The 9,050-nt window shown below is 31.3% G+C and overlaps 2 protein-coding genes across 4 annotated transcripts; both read left to right on the top strand.

Annotated features, from left to right (window-relative positions):
• LOC109335958 lies at positions 1,328-2,209 on the top strand. Its single transcript, XM_019572241.1, has one exon. It carries the CDS (start codon positions 1,402-1,404, stop codon positions 2,155-2,157), a length of 756 nt encoding a protein of 251 aa, XP_019427786.1. The 5' UTR covers positions 1,328-1,401; the 3' UTR covers positions 2,158-2,209.
• On the top strand, positions 3,956-8,629 carry LOC109335166 (protein IQ-DOMAIN 1-like). Of its 3 annotated transcripts, none has more exons than XM_019571263.1 (6): positions 3,956-4,248; positions 4,948-5,034; positions 5,140-5,487; positions 6,487-6,714; positions 7,276-7,398; positions 7,653-8,629. In XM_019571263.1, exons 2-6 carry the CDS (start codon positions 4,963-4,965, stop codon positions 8,382-8,384), a joined length of 1,503 nt encoding a protein of 500 aa, XP_019426808.1. In that variant the 5' UTR covers positions 3,956-4,248; positions 4,948-4,962; the 3' UTR covers positions 8,385-8,629. The 3 variants fall into 3 exon arrangements, with proteins under 3 accessions (XP_019426808.1, XP_019426806.1, XP_019426807.1); XM_019571261.1 differs by having other exon boundaries at positions 3,956-4,318; XM_019571262.1 differs by having other exon boundaries at positions 3,959-4,318; positions 7,656-8,629.

Raw genomic sequence — 9,050 nt, 5'->3', positions numbered from 1 at the left:
AAAAACAATATATATATATATGGTAGGTGATATAATCCAGTAAAAAAATTAATACATATATATTAAACTTAATTGTGTGTTATATCTAACATGTCTTATTAACTAATGGTAAGCAATATACTAAAGCAAAACAAAACTCATGTTAAATATTAGAGAAGAAGTGTACGCATTTACGGTGTACTAATTTTGTATTTTATCATTCTATTTTCTACTATTTATATTTAATTATTATTAAATTTTCATAAAAGTAATACAAATAAATATTATATTATTTTTATAAATATTATATAGGCAAATTAACCATTAAATAAGTAACATTTAAAAATCATAGCAGGTTATTTAAATCTAATACCGAACCAGCAACTTGTAACTAAGTCACCTAAATCCTTACATTAATAGTCGATTAATATTTAATGTACTTTAAATTGATTTATAAATACATAGTTGGCCACCTTACATATAACATAGTCTAACTTATAAAATAATTGGGGTTAATAGTTCAAGAGCACATGAAGATGCAGGCTTGTCAACTGTGCCAAACAACATTCAATAAAGTATGTAGTATAGAGAGTAGATCTGGTGTTTGACAACGAGTGCTACACTATATGTTTATAATCTTATGATTGGTTAAAAAATATATGTTTAAATTAAAATTTAATTTTTAATTATTTTTCTGATCAATCATATAATAATAATACATGAAGTGATACTCATTATGAGATAATGTGTATCCATGTACTGTGTACCTGTTTCACTGTGAGCTGGTGGGACCTTACAGGAGCCAAACAGAAACTTAGCATAGACATGTGGGAACTTCCTCAACAACTTCCATTAAATAAACAATTTTTTTCAAGTGTGTATGTCCCATGCCCTCATCTAGAAGCACTGGTCTTTGAATGTATATGAATTATTTTAGCAATTGAAGCCTACTCTTCCACGTTAATTAATTCATACATTTATTGTAAGGTTCCTAAAAAATTAATAAACCCCAAATAATTTTTAAAATATTTAATATGAATCAAAATAGTATTTTTTTAAATATTTTTTAATGATCTTTAATAAGGACTGTTTCAACTTATATTTTAATCTTTGAGCAATTTTTCATTTTCCAAGATCAAATTGTTAAAGAGGAAAGTATCTCATTATTGAAATGCATAATTTAAATACTTTGTTTCCTTTACCTATATTTCTTTTTTGCTTTATTCCTATTCATCTAGAAGACATAGACATATCAATATTTCTCTCTCTAAATCTCCTCCAAGATATATATATATATATATATATATATTAGTAGGAATACTTGAATATAGACAATCAAACAAGCAACTAAACATTTACAGATTTATTCTTCATATCAATCTATTTCTCATTCTCTTTCATTTGTTTGTACCTTAAGTATCAATGATGGCCGAAGAGTTTTACTCATACCAAGAAGCAGAAAATGAAGAAAATACTGTGCTGCAAGATCCATATGATGATGATGATGAAGAAGAAGAAACTCTATCCCTTAGTGACCTTCCGATTTACAGTGATGCTCATTCAATTTCTTCAGCTCAATGGAGTAGTCATGATAATTTCAACAAAGAAGATGGACAAAACTCACAAAATGATGAAAATGATGATGATGATGATGATTTCTTTGAGTTCTTTAGTGAAGAATTCACCACCTCAACTCATATTGCAACTGCAGAAAACATCATCTTCTGTGGCAAACTCATCCCTATATTCAAAGATCTTCCTTCTCATGAGAAAGGGAAGAAGCTCGAAAGCAAGAACAATACCCAAAAGAAGGGACCAAAAGAAGCAAAGAGTTACACCACTGAGTACTCATCATCATCAGAGAAGGTATCATTGGTAAGGTCAACAACAAAGTCAAGGTGGTTTTTGTTTATGTCTGGAATGTTAAGGTTGTCCTCCAACACTGAAATGGAACTGAGAGACATAAGAAGCAGGCAGAGAAGGAGCCGGAGCCGGAGCCGGAGAGGACCGGTGGTGGTGAGTATGGTTCCGGCACCGGAGCATGGTGGGGAAGAGGTGGAGATCAAAGTAAGAAGGAACTATAAAGGGTTGTGGAAGGTGTTGAGAACAATTTCATTGGGTTTAGGGTGCAAAAGTAGTAAGCTTGCAAATGATGTAGTAAAGGCTGCTTTTGTGTGATCATATTTTATGAAGAGAAGAATCATGCAACACATTGTTTATGATGATTTAATGGAATTTATAGAACAATGTACCTTTCCACTGAGAGTTTATATATGTTTTTAGTAGTAAAAGTATCATTTCATTGTATATAAAAGAATAAAAATATTTTATCATATAATTGTTTTCTTTATTTTTTGTAGTACTGGCTGGTGAGGGATCCTTACTCAAATTTATATGTCACCCACTAAATCAGTTTTATCAGCTCTATGTTTAGTGGCTCATTCATGAATTGGAGTTTATACTAGTAGTGAATAAATATTAAACTTTTTTTAATAATTGTTATTATTATTTGTTATATATTTACATATCATAATATTCATTATTCATTATTTAGTCAATATTTATATTTAGACGATCACAAATGAAATTACAACCCCAGTTTAAAATATTAAACATTTCTATCTACACTACCACATCATGAGTTCATTTCACCTTTCCCACAAGACCATTGCTTTTGCAACTCCATCTTAATTGTAATTATCACTATTGTCATTAGTATCAACATCACTTAGTGAGAACTAAATAATATAAATTATGTGATTTTAAAATTTTAATTAAAAGTATATTTGTTTGTAGTAAAAAAAAAGGTTTTTAATGACTTCCTTTTTCTATATAAAATTTTAGTATTTTTTACTATAGAACAAGCATACATATATTTGTGAGTGTCTTAATTGACCTATTGGAGGAAAAGATTATATTTATGGAAACAAAATTAGCATAGAACATTATTTATTTTGAAAGGTAATCACATAATCTAAAAATGAGTAATCTCTTGGATTAGAACAAAAATGTCATACTTGTCAAAAACATCTAGACAAAAACAATAATGTCAAATTTATGAATTTTACATACGCGTCCATATTATTAAACTTGTACATTTATTATTTATTTGAAGTCTCCCATATATACTTTCGGTTTTAATCTGGTTAGTCGTCAGCTATAACATATATATATTTATTGTTTTGATTCGGTCTTAATCTCGTTAATTACTCGTCATGTGATAGGGATATATTTTGATTTTGATGATACATATTTATAGAAGTAAGATAATGTGATTTTATTGAGATGGAATGCATTTACCATTTAATTTTAAAAACAATAATGAACTAATAAGTACTTAGATTAAATCATAGAGTATTAAAATTAAAAATCTTATCAGAAAAATCTTATTTAATTAAAAATAAAAATTATAATAATATAAATTAATACTTATATACTAATGTATGAAATTTGATTGACTTAATATATGTGACAAAATTTTCTTAATAGAGAGGATCCTTATGCTAGACTAATAATGCTGATTTTACTTGCTTTTGTTTGTGGATAGTAAGAAATATTGTTGTAGTATGTAAGCATAGAGTGGACTAACGGATGTGGGCCTATGACTCTTATTTGTGACGCACGGTAAACAAAATCATAATACTTTATCATAAATTATATAATTAATAAAATATTAATATTCAAATCATTGTTTATTATTTCCCTATAGATTTTCTTAGTCTTTATCTTTCTCTATAAATTTGATCACATTCCATTTAATTTATTATGCTCAAGATACATATGCCAGTCTCACATAGTTATTTATTTATTTATACTAGTGTATCGACAGATATTTTGTATCTACTGTTTCGCATTCTTATGATATTATATTAAATATTATATTTGTATTTTTTATTTTAGAGAATAAAAATGTTTTTTATTAGATATCCTTCATGTTCTAATGTAATTATGTAAGCGCGTATTATTGAGAAAATAGAAAAACCATAGAAAGAAATTGCACTCTCTGTTGAAGAAGTAAATCCTAAATCTGGAAAAAGACACCGAAGGATGTTGTTATTTTGTTATGAGTTTTTGTTGTTGTTATGATACGGTGTTATATAATTAATGTTAAAACTATGAGTCACAATCTCTATTGGGTCCCACATTCTGACATCAATTCCTTGCTGTAATTGTTCTGTTTTTTCTGTTGTTCAACTTTTCTTCTTCTTCCTCTCTCTCTTTCTCTTCACAGGGTCAATCTTTGAAGATTTCTCATTCTCATATGCAAAGGTTTTGGAATTCAAACACTTCATTTTTTGCCTCTGTCTTATGCTTTTTCTCCATTTTGTTCTTTGTTTTGGTTATTTTCTCATTTGGCTATCAATGATTATTGATCTTTTCCCCCCAGAATTATGGTATATGGGTTCTTCCCATTGAATTTTTCATCTTTTACTATTTTTTTTACGTTTTCTCTTGAAACTGAGCGTTAAAGGTTGGAACTTTTGATCTGGGTTTGATGACATTTTGTATTTTGATGGTTCTTCAACATTTCATTGTTGAATCTGTGTATTTAATTTCTCTTAATTTGTTTCCTATTCAGATTCTAGTCCTCTTAATTAATAGGGATGTGATTCATGTGAATAACTGGCTTTTAAGTTTTATTATTGAATATGTTGGTCATTTATATGCTTCCAGCATTTATGGTCTTCATTTTGTTGCTATGTTGAAGTTTCTTTGTCCCTGTACGTTTACAATTCAATTCAAGTAATTCTATTTTCTTTTGAACCGTAATATGCATTAAGTTGAGATGTTACATGATGTTTTTAACCGGGTTGAGTTAAATTACTTCAAACACAAGTTTGTTCCTATAATTTTTTCTTTCTTTGTTTCCCTTTTATATGGATGAAGTTTTGTTCATTTTGTGTAATTTGGCTTATTATTAGTTTTAAATCTGAACTTTTTTTTTCTGTGTGGAATATTTTCATCAAGATAAAAGAATTACACATGGGGAGGAAAGGGAGTTGGTTTTCTACAGTGAAGAAGGCTCTTAATGGTTCAGATTCCAGAAAAAAACAGGTTTGAATAATACTTGTTAATTGTCTTCTATACTTTTTTTACATTATACTGCTTTTGAAATCATAGAAAATTTCCATTCAAACCATTCATTTTTTCTCCATGAAGAAACAAAAACAGAAATACAACAAGTCAAATCTAGGATGTTTTGGGTATCACGAGACTCTTGAATCGGGATCTGAAGAAGCAAGAGCACCAGTTGCTGTTGTTCCCTCTCTTCCACCTAGAAAAGATGTTGTTGTTGTTAAACCAAGGGAGACAGAGAATGAACAGAGCAAGCAAGCTTTGTCTTTGGTTTTAGCCACTGCTGTTGCTGCAGGGGCTGCTGTTGCTGCTGCTTCTGCTGCTGCTGCTGCTGCAGAGGTTGCCCGTCTCAACAATGTCTCTCGTTATGCTGGAAAATCCAGGGAAGAAGTATCAGCTATCAAGATTCAGACTGCGTTCCGTAGATATTCGGTATGGACTTGTTATCCTTCTATATTTTTTTTCTTACAATAAAGTTTATGAACATGAGAGGTTGCCTTATTCTACAAGGCATAGTAAATGACTCAGAATAGTACTTTCAGATGGCCATATATCACAATAATGTGTAGACTCAAGTTTGACATATACTATCATATACACAGCAAGAATGAATGTATTATATAGATGTGAGTGAGGTATTGTCTAGGTGTTGTATGCTATTGCTTGGTGTTCAAATAATAGAGTTTCTATTTAAAATAGTGATGTGCAAACAAATAATTACACACAAAAGGTTCAAACCATTTTTTGGGGATAAAGTTTGTTCATTCAATGTTAGTTGTAGGCTGTTCATGGACTTGCTTCATAGACGTCCTTCTTCTTCATGCAAAAGAAAAACGAGGCTGAAAGCACTATGCACATCCAAATATTGTTGTACTTGGGTTATTGGATTGGTGTAACTAAAATGTTTTTTGAACATCTATTCTCATAACTTCAGACAACCTTAGATTTTAGTTTAAAGTACTTGTGCTTTGCAATATAGAAATACAAAAATGCTACTTAAACAACCAACATGTGACAACTTTTAGTTGTCCATTGGTTTTTGCATGAACTTTTTGAGATGGATGTAGGGATAAGAGATAAAAGCTAAGTGAGAGATGGAGATAGTTTAATCTGTTGTAAGAGAAGTTGTAGAATTTTGTCCAAATTTGTTTTAAACATAACTCCTGTTTTTAATTTTGTGAAGTTCAAAAGTTTTTGTGTTCATTTTACTTTTCTCCCACATAATTTAATTTCATGGCCATGTACCAAAATCTTGGTTTCTCAATGTAATATATGACCTGGTCCATGCTATAATCATATTGAAAGTGCCATGGCATTTCTAAAACCAATTAGTTTCTTTTACTTTGGAGAGAAACTGTATGACTATCTATACTGCAATTGTGATTTTTATGCATAATAGTAGTTCTTGACTACTTATTTGGGGGGTTTCAGGCAAGAAGAATATTACGTGGGATGAGAGGATGGGTGAGGTTGAAAAGGTTGATACAAGGGCAATCTGTTAAACGGCAAACAACTACAGCCTTAAAATGCATGCAAAACTTTTCACGCCTGCAGTCTCAGATTCACGCGAGGAGGATTAGAATGTCCGAGGAGAACCAAGCTCTTCAGCGCCAACTCAATCAAAAACGTGAAAAGGAGCTTGAGAAGTTGCTAGCTGCTGTAAGCATTTTATGTATATTTGCCTGTTGTAGTGCAGTTTATGGTGCAAATGCAATGCATGTTATTAGAGTGGATTTGTCAGCGAGATCTGCAGATACAATTGTATTTTGTTTCGTAGAGTATGTCCTGTATAATGCCTGTGTTTATTACCTACGATTTTTTTTGCTATATGGACAAAGTCTAGTGTTCTTATGACAAATTGTTACTTATTTCCCACTTTCCTTTCTTTTGCATTTTTATGCACCATTCCTTTCAAAACTTATGAAAATATCGGAGTGCTAACATCTATACGCATAAGAAAATAACTTCAGGTCAAATATCTTTGGGCAGAAAAATGGTATGGTCGACATTTTGAGTTATTCTTCTTCTGGTCTTTCTATATCAAATGATCTCATATTAAGCTCACATCTTTTCAGAACTTTTGTTTGGTGGTATTGGTACATATTTCTGGCTGTTATTTTGGATAGTAATGTGATTTTCTTAAAACCTCTATGTTTTAAATGAATGATATATCACATTCTGTTTTTGAAAACTGTACTGAAGTGGGAAATACTTTTGCAGAAGGTTGCAGAAAAATGGGATGCTAGCTTGAAGTCAAAAGAGCAAATTGAAGCAAAAATGTTGCATAGGCAAGTAGCTGCTATGAGAAGAGAGAAAGCTTTGGCCTATTCATTATCACATCAGGTAAAAGATATCTGAAATCTCATTTTCACAACAATGATTTAAATGGTAATTTTAAGTCTAAAACACTTCATATGAAACTCCTACACTTACCAAGGCATATTACTGATAATTTTGTTGTAAATGAAAACTGTAAAACAGATTGAAAATGCATGTGTAGAGTATAGACTCCTATTGTAATGATTGTTCATGTTGATAGGCCTACAATTTTGGTCATATAAATGACTTCCTATCCATAACTAATTGTTTTTTTCCAACAGCAAACGTGGAGGAACTCTCCAAAATCGGCGAATGCCACATTTATGGATCCAAACGACCCTCATTGGGGCTGGAATTGGCTAGAGCGATGGATGGCTTCGCGACCATGGGAAGGGCAAAGCATTATGCAACAACACAATGATCATGCATCTGCAAAGAGTGCTTCAAGTTACGCGACAATGTCAGTAGGTGAAATCACCCAATTGTATACTCTCCGCGATCAGAACCATCATGAGAGTAAGAATTATTCTCCTGCTACTAACCAAAAAGCGAGCCATGTTCACAGTCACACAAATCCCCCTTCAGCTTCAAAGGCTATATCAAAAGTGAAGGCATCAACAAGCCAGGGTGGTTCATGGGGTGGTAACGTCGATGACTCAAGAAGCATGTTTAGAATAAACCACGAAAGCAACCGCAGGCATAGCATTGCGATATCTTCTGTTAGAGACGATGAGAGCATTGCTAGTTCACCTGCATTTCCAACTCGTATACCATCCATAAAAGTTGCAAAGTCCAAGTCCCAAATTCCAAGTCCATTTAACAATAAGGGAACAATACTTGAAAAAGGAGGTGTGGTTTCTGCAAAGAAAAGGCTTTCTTTCTCACCTTCTCCATCTGGTGCTAGAAGGCTTTCTGTTCCAACTAAGATGGGAATTGTTTCCAATAAGAGTGTTGCTAATGCTACAATCCCTGAAGATAATGAAAAAGTGAAAAGCAAAGTGAAAAATTGAAGGAACAGGTAGGGATAATGTCATTGGTGCAGAAATCCTATAGAATAGAATTGTGAATGAATAAAAAAGTATATATATATATACATCATCTTTGATATTTATTTGTCTATATCAACTTTTTGTATTTCTTAACTGTATCCAGCACCACTATTTGTGATGTTGTGTAACAGGATTGGTTTTGTGGGTTGATTCTATAGTTTTATGACAATATATAGTTATATATATATTCATTTTTTATAATGTAATTTGGCACTTTCATCATGCAACTGCCTTTGTATTCATATCAGTAAATTGTTTTCTAGACCATGGTTAAGCAATGATCATATTTGTGGATGGAGTTAAACAATACATAATTATATACATGTTTGATTCCCCTTAAGTAAAGTTTCGTGTTCGAGTCTTTGAATGAAAAAAATACCCGTTGAGAGAATTAGCCCCATATACCTGTAAATGTTACCGGCTTGAACATGATTGCCTTTAATAAGAGAATACTTGTGGGAAACAAAAAAAAATATATAATATCTAGTGAGTTCATATGATTTTTGATTTTGGTCATGTGTGTAATAAACAATTTTTTTTTATAATGCGCTTGTCATTTCATTATTTTTACTACATAATATATTTCTAATACAGTTGATATATAACATATTTTTGTAACGACACTAT

The sequence above is a fragment of the Lupinus angustifolius genome, chromosome LG20 (assembly GCF_001865875.1).
Source record: "Lupinus angustifolius cultivar Tanjil chromosome LG20, LupAngTanjil_v1.0, whole genome shotgun sequence".
NCBI classification, from domain to species: Eukaryota; Viridiplantae; Streptophyta; class Magnoliopsida; order Fabales; family Fabaceae; genus Lupinus; species Lupinus angustifolius.
Note: the sequence above shows the minus strand (reverse complement) of the source record. Positions and strands in the feature narration are given on the sequence as shown.